General features: G+C 38.6%; 1 protein-coding gene across 2 annotated transcripts in view; it reads right to left on the reverse strand.

The window, feature by feature from the left end:
* Positions 1 to 1,234: 1,234 nt before the first annotated feature.
* COL5A2 (collagen type V alpha 2 chain) overlaps positions 1,235 to 22,434 on the reverse strand; it is a 97,034-nt gene continuing 75,834 nt past the window's right edge. For both annotated transcript variants that reach the window (XM_058809881.1, XM_058809880.1), the window contains exons 25-54: positions 22,166 to 22,264; positions 21,447 to 21,500; positions 20,817 to 20,915; positions 20,668 to 20,721; positions 20,516 to 20,569; positions 19,959 to 20,012; positions 19,350 to 19,403; positions 18,972 to 19,016; positions 18,433 to 18,531; positions 17,564 to 17,671; positions 17,386 to 17,439; positions 15,875 to 15,928; positions 15,700 to 15,753; positions 14,621 to 14,674; positions 13,763 to 13,870; positions 13,601 to 13,654; positions 13,348 to 13,401; positions 12,117 to 12,278; positions 11,911 to 12,018; positions 10,907 to 11,014; positions 10,706 to 10,759; positions 10,272 to 10,379; positions 10,119 to 10,172; positions 8,739 to 8,846; positions 7,828 to 7,881; positions 7,049 to 7,156; positions 6,117 to 6,408; positions 5,767 to 5,954; positions 3,753 to 3,977; positions 1,235 to 2,927 (exon numbers count right to left, since the gene is read on the reverse strand). In XM_058809881.1, coding sequence (XP_058665864.1) covers positions 2,781 to 2,927; positions 3,753 to 3,977; positions 5,767 to 5,954; positions 6,117 to 6,408; positions 7,049 to 7,156; positions 7,828 to 7,881; positions 8,739 to 8,846; positions 10,119 to 10,172; positions 10,272 to 10,379; positions 10,706 to 10,759; positions 10,907 to 11,014; positions 11,911 to 12,018; positions 12,117 to 12,278; positions 13,348 to 13,401; positions 13,601 to 13,654; positions 13,763 to 13,870; positions 14,621 to 14,674; positions 15,700 to 15,753; positions 15,875 to 15,928; positions 17,386 to 17,439; positions 17,564 to 17,671; positions 18,433 to 18,531; positions 18,972 to 19,016; positions 19,350 to 19,403; positions 19,959 to 20,012; positions 20,516 to 20,569; positions 20,668 to 20,721; positions 20,817 to 20,915; positions 21,447 to 21,500; positions 22,166 to 22,264 — 2,868 coding nt within the window. In that variant the 3' untranslated portion in view covers positions 1,235 to 2,780. The remainder of the gene's footprint in view (positions 2,928 to 3,752; positions 3,978 to 5,766; positions 5,955 to 6,116; positions 6,409 to 7,048; positions 7,157 to 7,827; positions 7,882 to 8,738; positions 8,847 to 10,118; positions 10,173 to 10,271; positions 10,380 to 10,705; positions 10,760 to 10,906; positions 11,015 to 11,910; positions 12,019 to 12,116; positions 12,279 to 13,347; positions 13,402 to 13,600; positions 13,655 to 13,762; positions 13,871 to 14,620; positions 14,675 to 15,699; positions 15,754 to 15,874; positions 15,929 to 17,385; positions 17,440 to 17,563; positions 17,672 to 18,432; positions 18,532 to 18,971; positions 19,017 to 19,349; positions 19,404 to 19,958; positions 20,013 to 20,515; positions 20,570 to 20,667; positions 20,722 to 20,816; positions 20,916 to 21,446; positions 21,501 to 22,165; positions 22,265 to 22,434) is intronic.

The following is a 22,434-nucleotide window of genomic DNA, read 5'->3' on the forward strand; positions in this document are numbered from 1 at the left end:
GAGGCTATGCCATGTTGCCTGGATAAGAAAATGCCCCTCACGCACTTTTTTGTTTTTTCCTTCCTAATATGATTCTGCAATACTTTGAGGAATACAAAAGCAGGGAGAGAGGTGCAATATCTATGTATACTCTAAACAGGGTCAAGAGAAGAGCATGTCCAACCACGGGCATTAGAGACTCCTCAGTTAACTACCTGAGAGTTTGCACTTCAGAACAGACTTTCCTTTAGTGATTCTCCAGCCCTGGTTTTTGGAGAATATTACCTCAGATGGCTCTCTAGTTACAGCTCTTTTCCAGTGCTCAAAGCACCTGGCTGAGGAAATGCTGCACACTTCATATGGAGATTGAGATGCAAAGAGACACTTGAAAAGAAAAGAAAAGGTATTTTTCATAATCAAATAATCTTCTCCTTCAACAACCTTACAAACTACTTATATTAAACATGGATTATTATACTTGATTAAAATTAGAGATTAAAACTAATTACAAACATAAACCTGTCCTCCAAATGTTATTCATTTTGGACATGTGGATAAGTGTGCTGTAGAGATATAAAACACAGCCACCTTTTCTCTAACATACTGCAGCAAGCCTTCACACTGCATCTTGAAATTAACATTATCTAAAAGTTCTCTAGGAGTATGGTAAGTTAACTCCTGTTAACTTACATATTTATAGAAATAGTTCATATTTATAGAAATAGTTCACATATTTATAGAAATTATTTCATACCAGTAAGAAAGAAATCATAAAGTCCCTTCATGGGCAGTAAAAGCCAACAGATAACATCAGCATGAACCTATCAACTTCCCAGCCCTTACCTCCCCTGCAGGGAAACATGTTTGGACAGCCTGGAAACCTGCAAAGCCCCTGCCCCTACAGATGGGGGAAAGGGAAGTTCTTGCCTGCTTCACTACAAATGCAACTTTATGTCTTGTCCAGAAACTATCTCCTCTTAGTGTTAACTCCCATTGCCACTAGGAATTGGCCAAATTGCATTTCATTCTTGAATAAAAATTCTCTCTGGAGTCTCAAACAATATTATCTATGTGTATTTTCTAGGCCTGCTGATTTCCTTCATACAACAGACACCTATCTTTAAAAACTGACACAGAAGGTACTTCACAAATACTCCTTTACTCCTGTCTTCAAAATATTTCACAATGCCTTGCAAATGATTTATGCAAACAGCAACCAAACAACAATAAGTACTTCTATTTTTAATTTCCTGGGGACGAACTGATATGGAATGAACACACTGGAAGGAGTTTTACAAAAAGGAAACCACTTACATAGCGAGAAGCATGTATTTAATTAAATGCTTTGCAAAGATACATGAATGAAGCTATGTGCATGACTTTCTTTAGGGAGAGCCCCAGCTGTTTATTTTTTTTTAAGGAACAAACAAAAAAACGTGGAGAGCACAGATGCAGTAAAGAAACAAAAAAACCTAAGTAAGTTTGTACCCACATACTTTACAAAATAAAGCATGTTGGAGGTACAAAACATTCTATATACTGAATGACCAACAATTAAATGCACTGTAACATTGTTCTCTCAAACACTGCAAGCCTAACAGCTAAGCTCTGAACATGACATTGACAGCAGGCATCTTTATTTCATCAGCCTTCTACAGAGTCATTTAGCACCATCACTTTGTTGCTTTTTTTTTTTTGCCCTGCCTATCTCCTATCTTGAAATAACAACAGAAGCATAGCACCTTTTAATACCTAAAAGAAAACCAGGAATATTAATTGCATCCCAACTTCCAGAGATGAGGTAGCTCATGCTAAGAAATGATGGAACTTTCCTGCCTTGACAACTCAAGGCCAGCAAGTCAAATTACTGGTGATGCATGTCTGGATGTCAGCTAAAACCAAGGAATTTCTAAACTTTCTTTATTAGCAATTGGTCTGGTATACATGTGAATGGTCTGCAACACACAGAAATTGGCACCATATATAAGATATCTGAATAATTTGATACGTAATGGCTTCTTAGATGGGCAAATATTGGAAAATCGACAAGTATTGGGTTTAAGACATATTTTGAAGATTAAGGATAATTTAATGGAATTACACAGATACATTTGTGAGAAGTGAAATCTAGCCTTAAAGTTAAGATATAGGACACCCCTACTATGGGACACCCCTATTTACCCCAGTAATATTTTTACTTCATAAATTAACCATGGCTATGGATCACTCTTCTGAGCAGACTTACATAGAAAAGTGCAAGAAAAACAATGCCAAATTGAGATGGTCTTGTCTGAAGAGACTTTCTTTTACAGAAGACACAGCTTTCTGTGAATGGCAACCACAGGAGCACAAACTGGGGTACAGGGAGCAGGTATGATTGAAATACAGCCAACAGTTCACAAAAGTACTCTACTTTTCTGTTATTCAGTACACACCAAAGCAAAAGAAATAACCATTAGAGATTTTACATAGTTCCACATTAAATCTATCTATTTTGAATACCTGGAAATGTCAAAATAATTTGAAACAAAATTGAGGAAAAGGATTCATATTACTTTTTGAAGGTTGTCTTCAATCCTCTTAAAATTGTACTAAACAGTTGGTTTCAATCATTGAAAACAGAAGGTTTTTAAGTAAAATAAATATTCAAAAGGAGGCTGGGCATTTAGAAAGAGCTGTATATACAATGCTGATCCAATATCAGCCATTACTTCAAGAGTCTCAGGATTAACTTCAATCAGTCTAAGTTCATGTTTAACTGCTGCTGTTGCTGGGTAGTGTGTTATATTCCCCCCTTGCTCTTACACAAAGCAAACTGGCCCAATTTCAATTCCAAATTCCTGGTCGGTACTGCCAATGTCCACCGGTGCGATATCGATGATGGGTAAGCGCGCCACGTTCTGCGTTCTGTACTCAAAAACTGTCTTGCCCACGTTCCCATTGCGTTTCTGGAGGGAAAAGAAGGGGGAAAAATTTAAAATTAGGCCAGGGCTCTGTTAAAACCAGCCTGAAGTGCAGCTGGTGAGTCAGTTGTCTGATTGTTCAGGAGGGTGTCACTGCACCTTTGCTGAGTAACACTGAGCAATGCTGTCTGCACTGCACCTGGGTTATTTTGAAATGTCTCTAATGAGCAGATCTATCAGACTGACACATCAGGGCTGATTTTTCTCTTACGCTATGAAATTCTTCTCTACTGTTCATAATGTGTGCCTTCACCCATAATTGTGGGCTTACTTTAAAGCACAGAGAGTACTTAACTTTTTTCAGGTGCAGGACTAGATTTAGGAATATTTGCCAGTATGTTGGTCTTGGCTAAAACTGACAAATTTCTGAAAAATCTACTGCTTTCTGTTTTCTGTGCTCACCACAAAATTTTAGGGAGTTTTCCTTTCCAGCTCAGTGAGTTTCCTTCACAGTACTGCTGCAATAATCTTGCCCATCTGGCAGACAAGTTTGTGGTTATCTCACCAGTTTGTATGATTCCACTCAGCTCAGAGCTAAACAAGTACTGGGAAACGCAAAATACCAAGATATGTATCTCAGTATGCTTGCTAAGAAGGAATTTATAAATAGCCACTAAATAGTGCAGACTTTTATTATGTGAAGCTAGAATTATAACAAAATCCCTTTTGATTTGGTTTGATCAGTTATGTCTACAATTCATTACAAAGTCCTGCAGAATTTTAATTACTTCCTTGTGTGGGTGTTTTCTCTAATTCAAGAGAGAAGTGAAAATGTACAAAAGTCCTTTTGGGCAAAGCCCCCAAACTTACAGAGCAGCTGTCGTGCAGAACAGTGTATCTGAAGCGGCTGTTTCCCTCTGCCTTGATCTCCAGGTCATTGGCCCCTTTCAGAATCACTGCTTTCTTCAGGTTCTTTGTCTGGTCATCCAGGTACCCAACACTGTTTTTGCAAAGGTAGGTGATGTTCTGGGAGGCTTCCTTGGACAGGAGGCGCAGGAATGTCATCTGAGTGACAGCTGTATCCCCGTACACAAACTTTGGAGATAAAGAAATAGGTCAATTAACAAGACACTGAAATTAAGTGTTGGTGAATTTAGAGATATCTGCCATTATTGTCATCTTTCAGACATGACCAGTATGAGCCCTATTACATAAAATCTAAGTGGTTTCTTTTGTAATTTGCCACCAGTTGAGGACAAAGAAATTTAGATATTCTGTAACAGGGAGAATTTTGGAGAATTTTGATCATAATTCTCTGCAACTGCACAAGTCAGAGGAAGCTGGGCCTCCAGAGATAATGCCAAGCTTTGGAATGAATTCTGCCTCATTTCTGAAAGGGATTCTTACATATGGAATAATGCATTAGAGTAACCTTGAAGCAGGTAAGAAACATCAAGCACAGAAACCTCTTTTACAATGCACCTGATATATTGCCAAATTATTAACTTTTTTTCTATAGGGTTGCTATTGTATCTAGAAGCAGAACAAACAAAGTTTGACTATATTGGCCTTATAAACCAACAAAGTTTGCATATGGGCTTATAAACTAATTAATTGGCACAGGAGTTTGACAAATGTTTCACAAAGTGTCAGTGTTTCTATAAAAAACAAGTAATTTTTCTACCAGTATGACAAATTCTAAAATTCCTGAGGTTTTTTTAATCCTATTCATGGAGGTTCCATTTTATTCATGTTTTATGAATCATTGCAAGATAAAAAACAACAATCAAGAATTACTAAAAGTTTATAAATTTCACTGAAACCAATGAAGAGAAGATCTTATTCATTGGGATATATTTATTATTTAGAATCCATAAGGAGTGCACTTGACTATTACATTGCTCATACTATTAGTTACCAAATCTGACAGTGTTTCAAAAATACTGAAATATTCTTTTTTTAGTATCCCTGAAGATAATTTGTTCCTCCACAGAGCAACTGCCTTACAAACCCCTCTGTGTAGCTCTGCAGGCAGCTCAACATCAACTGGGATGTGTTAGGTCATGACAAGACTTCCTGAATTTAGTAATAAGTGAAAGCATCTCAAAAAAAAAATCAATATCACATCTGTTCTCAGCTGTTAAAGTTCTGAACTGTTCTTAGTAATCAAAAAAAAAAAAAAGCATTATTTTTCATGCACCAAATACTGAATTTCAAAGTAATAACACTCTATGAAACAACATTTGAGTACATTCTCTGTGCTTTTGATAAACTAGAAATAAAAATTGCAAAAGTTAGTTAATAAATTATATACTTCACATAGGACAAACTTCTGTTATTTGTCAGGGTCATTAAGCCTAATCTTAGAAATTACCATAGAGGAAAAACCCAGCAGAAACATGAGTGAAATTTTATCTGCCTGATGGATTCATCATGGATCAACCTGATCATATGATAACAATCATACTTTCATTTCAAGCAAATTTATAAAGTAATTTTCATATTTTTATCAGTATAGAGTTTTCTGAAAAGAAGATTAGAATTCAATTAAAACAGCAGGGATCTGGATTATGTATTAGGGTAGAAGTACAGTCATTTAAGACAAGACAGAGATTTAGTAAAAGACTGATAGAGAAGCTGATGTTTTTGTCCAGCAGTGGTCTGCTTTAGCCAATCCTGCATTAGATGCACTTGCATTGAGTTTTTTCCCAGTTATTTCCTATCTTTATTATATGATACTAACAATGAATTGACTATAAGCCAGTCAATCAACAGGTATAATGTTGTGACTGGCAGAACCTGCTCAGAGCAGCAGAAGAAGTTCCAAGCCACAAGGCAACAAGCCTCACAGAAGCCAATTTTAAGAGTGACTGTATTTATTTACCTGTGATCCCCTGTTCATATCAAGGCCATACCAAACAGGCTTTAAGTCAGAGGACCTGCTGGCCCACCACGTTTTGCGGGGCACACTGGATGGGTTGGCAGAAATGCAGGTCTCCCCGGTTTCCATGTTGCAGTACACTTTTATAGCATCTTCAACACATCCTTGGTTAGGATCAATCCAATATTCACCTGCAAAGAACATAAAACGTGATTGTGTTACATCACAAAGATTTTTGAAACAGCTGGGAAGACACAAGCAGAATGATGTTGCAGCAGTGCAAAGCAGTGCCCAAGGCCATGCTGGGCACAAGGCAGGCTCAGAGGGCCCAGAGCAGAGGTGTGACCACGCACCGCTCCTCTTGGAGGGGTGGCACAGCTTCAGGTCGTCACAGGTGCGCGCTGGGTGCTTCCTGGAGCCATCGGGGCTGCGCATGGTCTCGATCTGGCTGCTCAGAGACTTCAGCGTGGCGTGGACTCCTGGGTCTGTTTTATTGTGGTCATCAGGGGCTGCTTCATCTTCAGTGAACTCCGGTAGTGGATCCGCCATGGCATCGTCATAGTGTCCCATGATGTCACCGATGGCAGCGGTGAGGTGGCCTGGGGGCCCTGGAGGGCCAGGAGGACCAGGCTCACCTGGTGGGCCCTAAGGTTCAAAACAAGAAAGCAACAGAGGCCCAGTAGAGTAATTACTATGCCAAATGATAGCAAAGCCTGCCACCAAAAAAAACTCCACAAAACTTCAGGGCTAGTTACCCTAAATCAGCTCATGGTTTGGTGTCTGTAAACCTCAGCCCAGCATGAAGGTCACTGGGCTCAGTGTTACAGTTTGGGCTGTTCATTTGGAGTGAAGGATCTCCCTAACACATGGCACAGGGGAGGAGGGTGCTGGCAGTCAGGCAGGTGGCTGTGCTCACTCTCTGGGACTGCCAGCTTTGAGCCACTGCTAGCCTGTGCTTGGTCCTGAGTTTAGGACCCAAGTGGCCAAACAGCCGTGTTGGACCACAGATCCAGCAGGATCCAGTAAGCCACCCACAGAACTACATCCAGCTCAGCCTAAAAAGAGCACAGGTGGATGAGGCTGGGATCATCCCAGCTTCAGAAGATGAAAATGAGTAAGAAATGAAACCTTCCAATACAGTTAGCCTGGATGTTTCTTGGAGAAACTACCACATTTTATCGTTTGTCTTGAGCTCATAGATATTCAAGAAAATAATGTGATGGACTATAAAAAAGAATCTGATTATTTGAAGATAACTTTTTCCCCTATATTCCCATCAATTTACCTCAGGTCCAGCCTCTCCCACAGTCCCTCTAACACCAGGAGGCCCAGTTGGCCCAAGTGGACCAGGACTTCCATCTTTTCCAGAAGGACCAACTGGACCTGGAGGACCCTAGAAAATATAGGAAATAGATGGAATGTATTTCAGCATTTAGTAACAAAGCTTTACAAAGCAGCCCATTACATGCAATATCTTGTCAGGAACCAATCTGATTACTTGTGCCTATTACCAAACTTTTAAAAATCACCTTTTTTCTTCTCCTGTAAAAGTAAGAAGGCAGTTTAAAAGCTGCTCTTCTCAAGTGAATCACCTCAGATAATACAACTTGGTTCAGCTGTATATCTTTCTCCTTAACCATTCAAGTGGGATAAGTTTCAGATTCCAGATGCTGTGCAGACAGGAGTAGCTTCTGTACACCCTCAGACACAGACTCAGAGGTAGATGTAGATGCCTCCCTAGGATGTTCCCAAGGGACAGTATTTCTCCTTTATTTTTGAGTAAATGACATGCATGGGGGATGAGTGGCAGAGCTGCAGCAAAAGTGTCTGTAAAAGAGACTGCAGCCTTCTAGTCATTCTGAGCCAACATTTTTAGCTACAAAAAACTACACTCATGACAAAGCTTTAATATATTAAACAAGGTGATATCTCAGCAAAAGATTTTAGACCATATGATATCCAAGTCAATAAAAGTCATTGAAATCCAAGTGAAGCAGAAATAGACATCTGAACAAGAAAAAAAAACAAGACCCAAGCAAGAAAAACCTTAAAAGTTGTACTCACCCGAGGACCAAATGGGCCTGGAATGCCAGGACTGCCCTGTTCACCAACTGGACCCTAAACAGAAGAAATTATTGTATCATTGTGCCATTTACAGCATGTTACTTTAGTTTTAAGGCATTAGTGTGCGATACACACAATTTGGTATGAATAGGATTAAAAGGTACATAAACAATGGGTGGTACCTTTACCTTAATCCCTTAACTTAATTAATCAAGTAATCAGATTGGCTGTAAAGCTGTTTCTCTAGAAAAGCCCTGGTTTCCAGGTATTTATAATCAGAGTGGCTCACAAGAAAGTAAATGGCAGCTCTATTGCTAAGTGAAAAGATAATTTTGGTGTCAGGTTTTTTGTTGCTGCTGTTCCTGTGCATTGAAACTTCCAACATTTTCACAGCACCAGTGAATAAATGTATAAATGTTAAAATAAAAAAAAAAAATTAAAAGCAAGTTTTCCATGATATTTCCATTCAATTGACAATGAAATCTTAAAGTTCTTGAAAATATTAGAAAGAAATGCTCTCACAGTCCTTTTGGGATTTTGCACTGGCTTCCTTGACTCTAATGAATTCAAACACTGCCAAAAATCATTTCACACTCTAAATTGCTTATCTCAAACTACCAGCTTTTGTTACCATCTTGTGCTGACAGGTCATTAACTGTAAGGGATTGGCCTTGCAAAGGGAACAAGAATAGAACACACATCTTGCAACAACAGGTTTAACTCATCATGTAACTCATCAAGTATTTTAAAATTGCATTAAAATATTAGCAAGTACAGACACCAGGCCACTCAAACACCTTGTGGGGAAAACATTACTACTTTGCTTTATTTTCCACTTTAAATAACTATGTTCCTGATACACCAATTTAGTACCAAGCAAATAAGGTTATAGTAAAAGCAGAACAACTTACAGGAGGGCCAGGAAGGCCTTGAAGTCCGGTGAAACCCCTGTGTCCTTTTTGGCCTCTATCACCTCGATCTCCATTGTCACCTTTGTCACCACGAGGTCCTTGGGGACCCTGTAAATATCAATGATGAAATGTAAAATTTTGGGAAAAAAGAACTGGGAAAAAACTCCAACCTCAAAACCCCCTCATTTTCTTTTAGACACTGCACTTAGACCTCCTTCCCTTTTAAAGATGGAGAAGGTGATAGCATTGAGGCAGCTCCAGGAATCTTAACTTTTTATCAAAGAATAAGTAAATAATTACAGAAAACTGTGCTGCACTTAAATACAGTTGTAGCAAATTTACTCTACTTAGCTACATAATACAGTAAAAAACCCATGGAACTCTACTAATGATAATAAATAAATTAGAAAGCTAATTTTTAAAATATCAGTGTATTTCTTCACCTTACTGCATAAGGCAGATGATTTTTGTTAATGAGATTGAAATATTAAAGATCTCTTACAGATTCATTATGATAAAGCATATTTTCAATATGAAATCATCCAGGCTGCATCTTTACTTCTCACAGCTTCTTTCACCTTCATTATGATTTAAGTACAAGTGAAGTTACATTCCCTAACTACAGACAACACCCAGGCAGCACAAATACCTTGTTCCTATTACTGTCACAATTTCCTTGTTAGCTTTGATAATTGCAAACTTCTCACACTAATTCAAGAATCATTGGAAAATGTGGCTGCTGTTTTCAATTCTATATTTCTCAGCCCAAATTACATGCTAAATTTCTCAATGCCAGATTCCAAATAGTTTATCTATGGCATCATTATCACTAACTACTCAATAAACTTTACTGTCTCTCAAATGACATCTGCTTAGGGACAGGACAACATTGTTTTGAATTTCCCAAGTTTGCAATTAATTTTCTGTTCCAGGCTTGGATTGTAAAAGACTTATGTAACATAAAAAAGAGGAGTTTTGTTTATTTTCCTTTTCAGACTGAAGCTGGAAGTTCATGAGTTGAATTAGGCTTTTTAATGGGAACAGGTGATTTTGTTGTATTTCTGCCATTTTTATCTAAAAACATCCTTTTTTGTTAAGTAATCATTTCCTTACCCCTTATTTAGACCAGACTCCAGTCATTTGCTAACTCAGGTCCTATCATTATCCAGACACTAACATGCTCCAAATAAAGAGGCTTCCAAAGCACTACTGGAGTATCCAAATACAAATATCCAAATCTGTGCAGCTTTGCAGCTCAGAACTACCTGCACCCACAACACAAGGTGAAGCCCTGCTTGGCATTCTCATTTGGGCTGAATTCCTCACACACTTTCCTCAGTGCTATCTCAGACAAAACCTCAGTGACCATGAGCAACTTACAGGCAAACCTCTCTTTCCTGCACGGCCTGGGGGACCCATGGGACCTCGAGAACCCTACAAAGATTGCATACAGAAAGAATGTGAGGCAATGCATGAAAACCATACACAATAGTTTTTGATAAGCAAAATATTTTTTAAAAAAGCATCACTTACAGTTTCACCTCTTTGACCTGCATCTCCTGGAGGGCCAACAGGACCCGGAGTTCCTGGGCCTCCTGGAGAACCTGGTAAGCCTGCAGGGCCAGGTTCACCACGATCACCCTGCAAAACAGAATTTCAGCTGTTTATCTAAAGAGGACTGGCCTGGACCAATGCAATAAAACTGTAGCACTGCCAGTCTACTTTTGAGCAATTGCAACCTACAAAGATATTCCTGCTGCAAGAACTCAAGTCTGAGTTTGTGGAAGCAGATGTTCTTAGCCTCTTAGCCAGGCATCCTCAGCTTTGAGAGGTACTATATTCAAAGCTGGGATACACTTTCAGAACAAGCTCTCCATCAGGTTAACTGAATGAAAAGAAAATCTACAATAAGTCAAGAATAAAATGAGGGTTTGCAGAAGAAAATTAAGAAGAGAATATATTCTTACACGTTCTCCAACAGCTCCATCTCGTCCAGGAGTACCATCATTACCAGCAGGTCCCTGGAGTTATGGAATAAAATAGAGCTATTGATTAACTCTGTAATCCTGCATTTCTAGAAGAATTAGAAAGTTGTTCTCCACTTCTAACTTCAAGTCAAGGAGAATGACTATGTCTTTTCTTGCATGCTACAATGCTGTAATACTTACTTCTGGACCAGCTTCACCTACAGGCCCAGTGGCACCTGACTGGCCCATAGGTCCTGGGGGACCTTTGTCACCAGGTGGCCCTGTGGGACCTTGCTTTCCTGGAGTACCCTAAAAAACATTACAAATATCATATTAAAATTTTAATCACAAAATAAAGAAAGCACTAAAAACCTGCTGCCTGCCAAACTACTACTGCCAGACTGAAATACTATCTACATTTGCGGATGGAAAAAAACCTTTATATTTAAAGAAAATGTTCTTACATAATTTGTATACATATTTAATATACTATGTATTTTTAAGAAGTTACTGATAAATCAGTAAGTCTGATGTCATTTTCTGCAATAGGTATGGTGTTTTAGATTTCAGAAAAAAATAATGAAGTTTGAAATAAATAACGTTTTTTCTGCCTCAACACCAACAAATCTTGTTAGCCTTGAAAAATTTCTGGCCGACTTTAGCTATAAAGTGACTTCATGGATCCAGTGGTAATGACAGATCCTCCATATCAATCTTTTTACTAATGGATTTAATACTATTTAATGGCTTGATCTACTGGATCATTAGGCTATCCAGCAAATATCTATAAATCCTACATGAATGCAAAGAGAGCTCAAGTGGCAATTTGGAAGACTGTAGTTCACAATTTATGAAACAGTGCTTGCAGAGTATTTACTCATATTCTAGTGACATTTGGGTACCTAAATGAGAGTGTGGGGTTGTTGTTTTCAGGGACCAAGTTTTAAGTCAAATAGGAACATTTTACACAAGAGCCTTAATGTTATTATTCACTTACTCTTAATTCAGGTTCAGACTTTCCATTACGGCAGAAACTAAAAGGAAGTAAACCTTCCATCCCATGCATCTGAATGAGATTAAGTTCTTTATTATTCTCTCTCTATTCCCTCCTGCAACTGGAGTTTTCCAGCTTTCTCCTCATGCTAAGGGGCAAATCTCACACAGAAGATCCCAGACTGATGGCACACAGCCTGGTGGTCACTTACTGCAGGCCCTGGCAGCCCAGGCATGCCTCTCTCCCCTCGCTGTCCTGGCATTCCAACAATTCCTCTTTGACCAGTAGTTCCTGCTGGGCCAGGGGGGCCATCTGGGCCCTGAAATCCAGAGGAAGAAGCAATGTCACTGTCATGTCAGCAGCAATGAGCAATGAGAGCGAGCCTGGAGCTGGTGGAGGGACAGTCAAGGGACATACCGGCTGCCCGTCATCCCCTGGGTCACCCTTGTCCCCAGGGCCGCCAGGAGGCCCAGTTGGCCCTCGATCTCCCACACGGCCATGAGAACCAGGATCACCACGAAGACCTGGGGGACCTTCTTTTCCTGGCTCACCAATAGGCCCAGCAGGCCCTGGGGCTCCCTAAAAAAATGAAAACACATCATTATATTGGGCCCTTTTCTGACCAGGACAATAAAATTCTAAGGACTGTGTTTCAATTAGCTATAAATGCATGCTCTGAGGCTAACAAATGAGAATGAGCTAAAAGCTATTATCATCTCTTTTATGATCAAATGAATGAAATTAAATAAATATCAAATTATGTCCAAGTTCCATCCATTTCCCCTCTCAATCTTCAATTCCAAACTCACTTCTTTAAAAGACACTTTTGTATGTTTCTCTCTTTTTTGCTTTTTTTCTTTCACCTCAAGTATATAACCACTGCTAGAATACTCACTCTTGCCCATTCTTTCTACCATAATCAAGCTAAAGTTTGGATATAAACTTTTCATTTCCATGGCACAAATTAGTGTTTCAACAGACCTTTGTTCATTTCTCAAATACTTTTAAAAGACTTCATGTGCATATTAAGTTTTCCATAAACTTCACATTCGATAACCTTACAATGGCTGCAAGTTGTTTTTTTTCATCATAACATTAAAAGGCATATGAAGCATGACACACTTCTCTGTGTGGTCAGCCCTCAATTGGGTCCACAGCTAGTATTTATTTGTAGTGTTTCTGCAAATGTTTGAACAGAAGAGATTTTGTGTTTGTGGGTTTGAGTTTATTTTAATCGAACTTAGGAGTAACTCCACCAAATGAAAGAATCCAGTAGAGGCTCTTTCTTTTCCAAAAACTGTCATAATTTCAGTCACCACTAAAAGGACAAAAAGTAAAATATAGAGGAAAATATAAGTTGGGATTTTTTATTCCTCTAAGCAATTAAGTCATTGGAGCAATTTGAGCAGCAATTTGAAAGCCTACTTAACCCAATGGAAAGCCTTGGACCAATATCAGGCATTGGACCAAGCTGAAGACTAATGAGCTTTATTTAATGATGCAAACAATCAGTCAGTGCTGACAAACTGTTCTCTTCAATACCATCAGGCCATAAACACTGGCTCACCTTTCTTGCTTTATTTAACCTTCAGATTCTTGATGACCATTTTATAAAACATACCTACTAGGAAAATTATAATTAACTTACAGTAGGTCCTGGAGGCCCAACTCTTCCAGCAGATCCTGGGAATCCAGTAGCACCCTAAAAAAAAGCCCCTTTTTAATGGCATCTTTATCAAAAGAAACACAGCACTAGTTACCTAAATGTTCTTGGCTGAATTATTGAGCAAATTATATTTACATACTTAAAAAACAAGCTGAGATAAGGAATAATACACACATTACATAAAATTTCAGTATTAGATTATCTGCAGCCAAGTCTCAACACAATGTCTACTTACAGGTGGACCCTGAGTTCCTCTACCACCTTTCAGACCAGGAACACCTGGAGGGCCCTAAAAGGAAAGGAGAAAGAGAGGGATGATAGTGAACACCCAGAATTTTTTTAAATTAACAAGATCAGCCCATGTCACTGGTTCTGAGAGGATTTTATTTGTACTTACTGGGGGACCGTGAGACCCAGCAAGACCCTGTGGTCCTGGAGATCCAGCATCTCCTTTCTGTCCAGGTTCTCCAGGTTCACCTTTGACACCAGGCTGACCATCAGGGCCCTATAAGAAAAATTATTTAGAAGAAGCATCAGGGCAGGGAACACCAAATCTTTCCTAACAAAATAATTCTGTAGAGAATTTTTTAAAGGGTAAAAATAAAAATACCAGGGGTAAAAATCAGTCCAGAAAATACTGAATTTGTCTAACAATTCAGCATGGTCATTGGAAAGCCACATATTACATTTTCTAAACATTCTGTGAAGCCAGTATTTCCATTTTAAATATTTTACCTCTCTAGCTCACATTTTTCTTCTCTCTAGATTTTCTATTTTCCTCAGCAGCTACAAAACAAACATTGTCTTTTTTTCCCATCAAGGGAAGCAGGTGCAAGACTGTGAAAGGGATCCTGAAACAGGATACTTAGGCTGTAGGAAACCTTAGGGTATTCCAGTCCATCTGGTCCATCACCTCATTCCAGCCTTCACTACTCATGGCAAAAATCTTTGCTACCTTCAGTAGAAACATTTTAACTTCCCTTATTTTAATTTCAAAGGAACAACATAACATGCTAATGAAAATATGAAATCTGGTGAGCAATTACATAATCCTAACAAGAAAACCACTTTTTAGCTGTCTAGGGTGCTTATTGGCCCTTTCCTTCACTTGATATACTGATGGGAGAAAGAACAGCTCTTTTTGCAGCAAAAATAAGACTCCTGATCCAGAACACCACAATATTATTCATAATGAAGGAAATTAAGTGTGTCAAAGCATGAGGACAGGAAACTCATTAGTGTTCAAAACACATACCGGGGGGCCAGCAAAACCAACAGCACCAGTTGGGCCATTCTCTCCTCGGGAACCCTGGGCAGAAAAATTGAAATAGCTGTATTTAAAAACCATCTTTCTACAGATAGTATCAGTTACAGTTCAATATATCAGAAAGGATGCTAACTATTTACCACCCTAAGTGTCATTATACTTTTGTTCTATTAATCAGAATCAAATGATCTTTTAATCAGAAAATAATGTTACCTATGATGTTAAAAGTTGCCATGCATTCAAGACTATATTGAGCTTTCAGAATTCAGAGATGGAAGGCACAGGTGATTATTAAAACAGCATTGGGAGAAATTCTGGTCACAACCCACCCCTTTCAGGGATGGCCAAAGAGCACACACTGCATTCAACCTACCACTCCAATCACACTGGGGGAAAAAACACAGTAGTTCAAAGATGTACTCTTCTATAAGGTCACAACAGGCTTTGACTAAGCTTTCCACACAACATTTGCTTGGAAAAGAAGTAGCTGAAGGCTGCCAACTCCAGCACTCCCTAAAAGGGTGGAAGCTGCTCCAAGTTATACTGGAAATAAGAGTGTTCTGATTTATGACAGGGACATAATCAATTTCAAGCAGTGTGAAGGATCTAGAAGGGCTGAGCTGGCCTCTAGTTCCCTAATTGAAGTCAACCCTTAAAATACTTCAAGTCACTAATAGATGGAAGATGACACAAGTTACATAACTGGATGAACTAAGGATTACCTCTGCACTTTGCCCATTAAATATTTGTTTATGTGCAGTGGTATCTGCTAGGGGCATGCTTTTAAAAACATTGACACAATTACAAGTGGTGGCATCGTTTCAGGAGTGAGGTAAGTGAGGGTGACTCTATAAAGTTTGCCCTAAAACAAGTGTAGGTCACAGGAAGAAAATCTGGTAATACTTTTGCAAGTGCACAGCAACAAGTCAGAACTTCACACTTGGCTACAGAGAAAGGGAAAGAAAAAGGGGAAAATATATCAGCAAATAAGAAAAATGCCTGGAGTTTGGATCAGCATTAGGTATTGTTAACTTATACCAGACCAAAAAAAAATTATGTTTACTCACAGGGTTTCCACGGGAACCAGGAGGACCAACTAGACCTCGAGGACCTGGTTCACCCTTAAAATAAAATAAAAGAATTTTATTTCCCAAGTAACTAACTTGTTTGGTCATTAAAATGCTAATGAAGTCTGATAATATTAAGGAACTTCAGTAGAGAAAGGAATAAAAATCTGTTTACCTTTTCACCAGTGGGACCTGCTGGACCCATTGGGCCTATTGGACCAGGGAGACCCTTTTGAACAAATTAAGATGAAAGTAAGTTAGAAAAGTGATGCTCCAAAAAAGACAGTTTAAAACTCCTCATATATTACCATTCCCTTTTTCATTCCTTTGAATTCTATTTTATCTCTGGAAACATCTTTAATCTTCTTTATCTAAAATTAACTTGCATTTTCTCTCCTAACGACCAAACTCCCCACAAAAGATCTGCTTTCCTTCATTCCCTCTTTCTTCTCTAAGCTCATCATCTGCTTTATCCAGTATTCATTAATAAGGCCAATAATACAAAAAAAAAACCAAAAGTCCCAGCTTTATTTTACTCTCTCAAAAAGGAATCAAGTCTTTTTTTCCCACCTGCAGTGTTTGATTTCTTTTATGTTAGTATTTCACTTCTTAAAGTATCCATCACTTTTTATGAAGATTCATTTTAATCTTACAAACTGTGCAAAAATGTTCTTTATCTCTTCATAAGGCAGGCAAATATGTTGCAAACTCTCCTTCCAAACCCACCAACTCCACATAATGATCCTTCAGCTCACCATTACTTCACCTGTTCATTAACTACCATAAGCTCTAAATATCGCTTACAATCACTAAGAACTGCTCTGTATCTTTGGATAATGTTTGATTTAGATAACCAATTCCAGCTCACACATGATAACTTTATTAGAGCTTCTGTATAATAGAGTTTCTCAAAAAAAAAATTTCCTCTTTAACAATAAATGTAGTCTAGACAGGATCCTTGTATTTTGACTGTACCTCAGATTTCCAAATGCTTAGCAGCTAGTACTCCAACTGGTTTGCACAACTCAAGAACCTCAGATACATTCTCAATTCATGTAAAAAGTAACTTAAATAACTTCTGGGAAGGAAAAATGTTCAGTCCACACAAAGAAAACCAGTGCAACTGAGATTATTGGACAGTTGGTCTGTGCAGCAGAGTGTGTGCAATGTGTCTTGAACACAGCTTGAGCAGACTAGAGACCTTATTAATGCAATGGAGATTCAAAACTTTCTAAAAGTGCCAGCAACTTACTGCTTATGTGAAGTTTAGTACATTGACAGGAATTTTCACCTGGGAAATTTAGGACAGACTGCGGGCAACTCGAAGGAGACAAGGAGGAGGAGTCTTAGTCCAAAACTGAGATCTGGAAGATCTGCCTGCTCATTTGTTCATATTTTTTACTAGAGTCAACTTAGACGAATCCCAAATCAACTGTGAATCTTTTCCATTGAGCTCTTAACTTGCATTACTGATGATACCAAATAGGGGCTTGGAACACAGAGACCCCAAAACGTTTTGCACAGCAGTCTTGAAAAACTTGAAGATTTGGAGGGTGAGGTAATGACTGTAAATGTATGACATAACATAACACTGCATAGTGCTTAACTCCACAAGCTGAGTCCCCTAGCACAGTAAACAAACAGTGTGTGAAGAGTAGGTCTAAAAGGAAGGACAGATTTACTTACTCTTGCCCCATCATTGCCAGCTGTACCTTCAGCACCTTTCTCACCTACGCCACCCTATGGAAAACACCCAGAAAGTCCCAGTTATGGCATGGAATGCTGTGCAGGTCATTCCCTGGAACAACTGCAGTGTTAAGGGACAGGTCATGCTACTCAGGAGGACAGCAATGAACACACTTACTCTATCACCCTTAGGGCCAGGTGTTCCAGCAATCCCTCTCTCTCCAGGCATGCCCTGAAGGCCTGGTGGTCCTGGATCTCCAGGTGTCCCACTAGGGCCTGGGCTTCCCTGGAACAAAAGACAAGTTGTTGCCTATTCATCCGAGAAGCATCTTTGTCTCCAGGCTGCAGAACATGTTGTGCCTGTGTTGAATTCTCTGAGGTACAGTTTTAAGTAATAATTTTATCTGAAATTTGGACTTTATTCACATCCAAATACTTTTCTTTTCCCATTGTGTTACTCAGGAAGTCCAACTGTAATACCGTAGTTCTTCCAAATACATTAATATTTAATCAGTGCATACTGGAGATGAAAACAGACAAAAAGAGAAGCTTGAGAATCTTTCTGCCTTGACCTTGATGTCACATAGGTTTAGTACAGAAACTAGGTACAGGGAGAAGTTGCCAGGGGCAGAGATGCTCGTGTCTGTTACAGGTCTCACATAACTAGAGGCACTCCCTGCTTGACCTGACTTTGCTGGCCTAGTTACATCCACAGCAGGTACATGCATGCAGGCATGAAGCTTTCAGCATTTCCTTTTAACTGCTTAGCCCTGTCAAGTGTCTTTGTGTAAATTGGCATGGCTCTTACAACATTGCTAGAAGGTTTTCTGCAGCCCAGAAATGGCTTTTCCCAGTTCTACAGTACCCAATTCTCAACATTTAAGTATGTTGCAAGTCTTTAATATTGTTATAACTGGAATTGTGTGTCCTTCCTTATAAAACGGAGATGCCTTCATACTTATAATTAAAAATCTCTCTTATGTTCATGCAAATGATCAAAATTATACATCACATCACTGCAGCAATGCAAATCTCTACTCAGTTTACCTTTGGGCCATCAGGACCATGGCCTCCAGCCATCCCCTTTTCACCCTGGAGACCTGAGGCACCTGGTTCTCCCCTTTCCCCTGGATTGCCACGTTCTCCCTACAAAATGGAAGATTGTAATTTATTTACAAGGCAGGGTAGAATTCTGGTAGACAAAATCCTAAATACACCATAAGTGCAGCAGAGTCTGTGAAAAAAATTCTAGAAGAACTGATTAAATAATAACTAGCTTTATGCTTTTGCTGTTAGAGGTGGGGGAAATATGTTGCTCAGCAAACTAAAAACTCTCAATTCACAGCATAAACCAAATCATCCAGCAGGTAGTACTCAACACCACTTCAGGAGCTACAAAATAATTAAAGGTGGTAGATTTTACAGAAACTGTCTTAAAACATATCCATATTTAAAACCATTTTGTTCATTTTGTTGGTGGGGGAAAAGGTCAAATACTGACTTTAGCTGTTAAAGTCTACGGCATGCATCAACTTCCAACCTCAGAGAGCTGTTATGAATATTAAACTCTAAAAGAAAACACTTACCCTGGGGCCCAATGGACCAACAGCTCCAGGATCTCCAGGCACGCCCTAAGAACAAAATTCACCATTAGAATGAAATCATTATTCATAACTTTATAGTTATGAATATTAGAGACAAACATTTTTATTTCCAAAGTACTGTGAATGTAGATGGCCAGTTCTAAATCCTATCTGTCAATGACAAGAGGTGATAGTCCAGCTCAGTCCAAGAACACAGATTCTCATAATTATTTTATGGCGAAGCAGTTCTTAGACAGCTTGCAGACTACATCAATCAGTAAGTATTTTGAAACAGAATGGGAAATTCAATTAGAGAGAGAAAAAAATATAAAACTACTTTCTAAATTGTATTTTTTTAATGTTATGTTACACATACATTACCTGATCACCTGGTTTTCCTCCCTCACCTGGAGGACCTGGTGGCCCAGGCAAGCCCTGTAAAAAGTAAATAAAATGGTAGAAAGTTATGATAGAAAGTTATGTAAATCCAGACTTAACTAGGACACCAAGATCATGAATGATGCAGTACACTCAGTACAAGAGCACACTCTCAGAGATTCCCAAAGGAAAGAATTACATGAATATTGCACCAAAAAGTTTCCCCCTCTCTAAAGCAGATACCAGCCCTTCCTTAACATTGGCAGGACATCTCAGCCCTAGAAGTAAAGTTCTCTATAAACAGATATTGATTTAATTAAAACTTCATTATCAAGACAATTATTTTGCTACATATTTGGAACTTTTTTGGAAAATCTTCAAATTAAAACTGATTGGCATCAAAGGTCCTCTCAAGGGATACAGAGCTGGTGTTTAAGCCTTTGCCAGTTTGGTTTAGTGCACAGCTGATATGAAAGTTATGGATCATTAATTATTCTGAATCTCCTTGCCTTAGTTCTGAAGTTATATTATGCATAATTTGATTGAATTTCTCCAATTTAGTTGATAAAGACATGGCTGTTTATTTTTTAATTTAATAAAAAAGGCACATACCTGAAACCCTGTAGGACCTGGAGGGCCTTGTTCTCCTCTTTCTCCTGCCAGACCCTACACAAAAGGAAGTAATAAGTAAACAGAAAAGGAATATAGGCAGGCTCCACAATTTTTTCTTTTCTCTGAATATGCATATTTTCAATTAGGTATTTATTCACTATACATTTTTACTTATCCCAGGACAAGATAGCCTATCTAAAAGACGTAATAGGATATGTATAATTTCTTTCAAACCCTTCCCCTAAAGGTTCTCTGGTAAAAGGAAAATATTCAGTTCCATTAAAACCAAGAAAGATGTGAAAATTAACTATGATAATTTTTTACTCCTTGCGCTATTTTTGTAAAGGTTAGTAAAAGCAATTAGACTACTAATATATATATTTTAATACAAAGCTGGCAATTTTTCTAAGACAACTTTTCTTTAAATGTTCTTGGAATATTTTGCTTGGAATCAACAACTGGCATGAAGATTGATAAGAATAGAAGTCAAAAGAGGAGTGAGTAGATGGAGTACCAGGCAGGCAGGCAGGCAGGCAGAGAGGTAAAAACTGACTTACTGGTGGGCCAACAGGACCAGAAGGGCCAACTTCACCATCTTTGCCAGGGGCTCCCTACATTAAAATGACAGGGGAAGAAATCTTGTGTAGTGAACACACATAACAGAAAAACACCATTTTCCATAACCACTGCAAATAACAGCCACACTCACTCTCTGTCCTGGGACTCCTGCATTGCCTGCTTCTCCAGGCTTTCCAGGATCACCCTAAATTGCAGAAATAAAAATGACCATGTTTAGATATTTTTCACCCATAAAATATACAGAAATGGTTCAAGTCAAAAAGGGATTGCCATACTCACACTACCACCCTTGGGCCCAGGAAGGCCCATGCTGCCTGGCTGGCCTCTGATTCCTATGGAACCTGCTGGGCCTGGACGTCCATCTTCCCCAGGAGCACCCTGCAGAGATAAAGCATTTTCCACATTAAATTCTAAATATATTTATTCATATTTATTCATATGAATGTATTAATCCCAAGAAAATGCTTGTATATATAAAGAAAATAACATTAACCTGGCTTGGGGCTTCACTTATCAGTCAAAATGTCTTTACAGCAGACACAGCAATAGCCATACTGCTGGATTTAACCAAATGCTATGCAATTACTAGAACTGAATCATGTAAAAAATAATTTACTGTGTCCATGCATCAACTAGGAAAATATGTCCAAAGCTTCAACTAGGAAAATATTTAGTTCAAACATTTAACAATGATGGAGCAGCAGGTAAGCAAGAGACACTGTGATACAGACAAAACTAAACAAATGTTATTGGTACTAATTTTGAAGTTAGGAATGTAAAGTGAACTAACAAAAGAGAAGAAGAGCCTTAATAAATAAAGAAAACTCAGGTTAATAAAGGCAATTTCAGTGAGGTAGGACCTTTGAATTACTGTGACATAAACTGAAAAGACTAATTTTTGTCACTTACCAAGGGGCCAAGTTTTCCTTCAGGGCCTTGAACACCTGGATTTCCTGTCAAACCCTAAAAGCAGGAACAGTACTGGTGTTAGGGTTTGGTCTATAATTCTATAACAATCAAGAAACATTAAAAAATCCCAAAGAAATGCTTGATTACTGCTATAGCACAAACTTCTACATGTTAAAGGTCTTAATTTTTTATTCACTTTACAGTTTCATGTCTCACTGTCTTTGATTTTTCTTCTTCCTATTCTTTCTTGCTTTACACCTCTTAAGCTTCTCACAGGCTCATCTTTATTTCTGCCATGAACTATATCACATTTTACTGCTCCCTTTATCCCCTTTTTCTGATATTTTGAATTTTCCTCCAAAAATTTTCCTGGTAAAAAAAATCTCTAGGTGATATGTACCACTCAATCTTCCATGTTATCAATCAACAATTTAATGAAGGTTGGCCTTCAATCCATGTTACCTGTAGCAACTGTGCTTTACAAACACATGTCCTTCATTTGCATCAGCTGTTCTCAATCAGGGCTATTTCTCCTTTTTTCTAAGACAAAACCTGTGCTTCTCACCATCAGCAGAAAATAAAGACAGGTCTCTTTGCCTTTAGCCCCACTGAAACCAGTCTGCCCTTGCAGAACAGCTTCTGAATTCCCCAGCATTCACTGCTGCCTTTGGAAAATGACAGGTACCACAGTTTATAGGGTACTGCTACAAGTCCCTTACCCTTGCACCTGGAAGGCCAGGCTCACCAGGACGTCCAGGATCTCCCTGACCTCCTTTAGGTCCAGAAGATCCTGCTGGACCACGCTCTCCTTGGGCTCCCTAGAAAGACACAATTGAGCTACTAGTTAACATCTAGAGCAGTGACAGAGGAGCAGGTGAAATAAAACATTATCTTCTATTAAGGACCTATTTTTACAAACAAAGTTACAAATCATTAATATTTTTACCATTATTAGTTTTCTAATTATTATCTTTTCTCCCCAAAATTA

Source organism: Ammospiza caudacuta, chromosome 8 (assembly GCF_027887145.1).
Source record: "Ammospiza caudacuta isolate bAmmCau1 chromosome 8, bAmmCau1.pri, whole genome shotgun sequence".
NCBI classification, from domain to species: domain Eukaryota; kingdom Metazoa; phylum Chordata; class Aves; order Passeriformes; family Passerellidae; genus Ammospiza; species Ammospiza caudacuta.